Below are 2,055 nucleotides of genomic sequence, written 5' to 3'. Positions count from 1 at the left end.
CTTTTATTCATTATATTTTGACAAAATGCAATTTTTGTTAACATTTTTGTCAAAACACTATATTTGCCTTTTTCTCCTTAAACAACTTTTAGACTTAATCCTGGTTTTGATGTGACGGYTCACAAATAACACTTCAAACTAAAGCATTATCGTATTTTTAAAACGTCATTTAGTCAGAAACTTTGCTTTTTTTGTTAGTTTTATCTCAGTTTTTGCTCCATGACTCATAAGCAGACACTTAGCTTCCATCTAATTTACCAATTAATGATTATTTGAAGGAAAACATTGAAAAAAGTGCAAAGTTCAGCAGGTTTCTCCCTTTGTTCTTCAGTTTAAGAGGAGAAAACATGATTTAAGCTGTGAGAGCTTTCCCTTCTGCGTGGCTGCATCGATCAGATAAAAACGGTGGTTAATAATTCTGCAGAAAGGTGCGGTTTGAGGCCAAAAAGAAACGTTTGTCTCATTGATTCACTGTTTCTCTTCTTTTGTTCACAGATTGAACTGAACTTCACCCGTGAAGATGGGAGATTGGGGATTTTTATCGGTCTTGCTGGAGAAAGTCCAGTCCCACTCCACGGTGATCGGGAAGATCTGGATGAGCGTGCTGTTCTTGTTCCGGATCATGGTTCTGGGAGCGGGTGCAGAGAGCGTGTGGGGCGACGAGCAGTCCGGTTTCATCTGCAACACCCAGCAGCCCGGTTGTGAGAACGTCTGCTACGACTGGACCTTCCCCATCTCCCACATCCGCTTCTGGGTGCTGCAGATCATCTTCGTGTCCACGCCCACGCTGGTGTACCTGGGCCACGCCATGCACGTCATCCACAAGGAGAACAAGCTGAGGGAGCTGCTGTCCAGCCCCGGTGGGCCCGGGAAGCTCCGGCAGCCCAAGTACAGCGATGAAAAGGGACACGTCAAGATCAAGGGCAACCTGCTGGGGAGCTACCTGACCCAGCTGGTGGTGAAGATCCTCATCGAGGCCGGCTTCATCGTGGGCCAGTACTACCTGTACGGTTTCGTCATGGTCCCCATGTTCCCCTGCTCCAAGAAGCCCTGTCCCTTCACCGTGGAGTGCTACATGTCCCGGCCCACCGAGAAAACCATCTTCATCATCTTCATGCTGGTGGTGGCCTGCGTCTCTCTGCTCCTCAGCGTCCTGGAGATGTTCTACCTGATCTGCTCCAGGGTGAGGTGCGGATCCAGGCGTCGGGCTCACAGAATCGTCTCGGCAGAGAACCCGGCCCGCCTGTTGGGTCCGAAGTGGCCGACCACGGACGAGGCGCTGCGGCAGAACAAGATGAACATGGAGCTGGAGAGCAACCACAGCACCGGAGGCAGCCTGGACGGTGCGAAGGAGGAGAAACGGCTGCTGAGTGGACATTAAAACCTCTGATCCTCCGTGGAAACATCGGTCTTTGGGTCACATTTTACCCCCTTTTCCTCAGAGACTTTCATCTCAACACAACAAAAAACATTAATCATGTCTGCACAGAAAATTACACATCAATAAACAGCATCAAGGGGCAGATTGGTGTATTTTTTTAAACAAATCTTCTAATAAATGTGTGAAATACTGATATATTTATATTATAGACCAGAGGTGGGCAGTCATGGTCCTGGGGGGCCGCAGCCCTACATGTTTTACATGTTTCCTGCTCCAACACACCAGATTCAGTCTCTGAACTACCTCTTCATGTTCTGCAGTACGGAGGACCGACACTGACATAATTAGAAATAAAAGCAGAAATAGATAAAATAGATAAATGCATTTAAAATGCACCAAATAAATTAAAAATGAGAACTTTACCTCATGTTTTATCATTTAATTGACCTACATCTTTATTTTTCCAGCTTAGTTCCAATAAATTATATATTTTAACACATAATTTTAATGTTTTTTAATATATAATTTTTCCTTTTACTTGTACATGCATTTGTGTCTCTTGAATGCTTAAATTGAATTATTTTTATATTTTTGTCCAACAAGCCTTTTTATTTCCATGTGTTGCTGCAGTTTAGCTTAAAGTTTAGTTAAAATAAATGCACAGGTGATGTTTT

The 2,055-nt window shown here is 44.3% G+C and overlaps 1 protein-coding gene across 1 annotated transcript in view; it reads left to right on the top strand.

Annotated features, from left to right (window-relative positions):
* Nucleotides 1-1,523, top strand: part of gja13.1 (gap junction protein alpha 13.1) — a 2,312-nt gene extending 789 nt beyond the window's left edge. The window contains exon 2 of the mRNA XM_014034472.1: nucleotides 496-1,523. Within this exon, the coding sequence (XP_013889926.1) occupies nucleotides 521-1,381 (861 nt within the window). The 5' untranslated portion in view covers nucleotides 496-520 and the 3' untranslated portion in view covers nucleotides 1,382-1,523. The remainder of the gene's footprint in view (nucleotides 1-495) is intronic.
* The last annotated feature ends 532 nt before the right edge of the window (nucleotides 1,524-2,055 follow it).

Source organism: Austrofundulus limnaeus, unplaced genomic scaffold (genome assembly GCF_001266775.1).
Source record: "Austrofundulus limnaeus strain Quisiro unplaced genomic scaffold, Austrofundulus_limnaeus-1.0 Scaffold2131, whole genome shotgun sequence".
In the NCBI taxonomy this organism is placed as follows: domain Eukaryota; kingdom Metazoa; phylum Chordata; class Actinopteri; order Cyprinodontiformes; family Rivulidae; genus Austrofundulus; species Austrofundulus limnaeus.
This window is presented reverse-complemented; position numbering and strand designations above follow the sequence as displayed.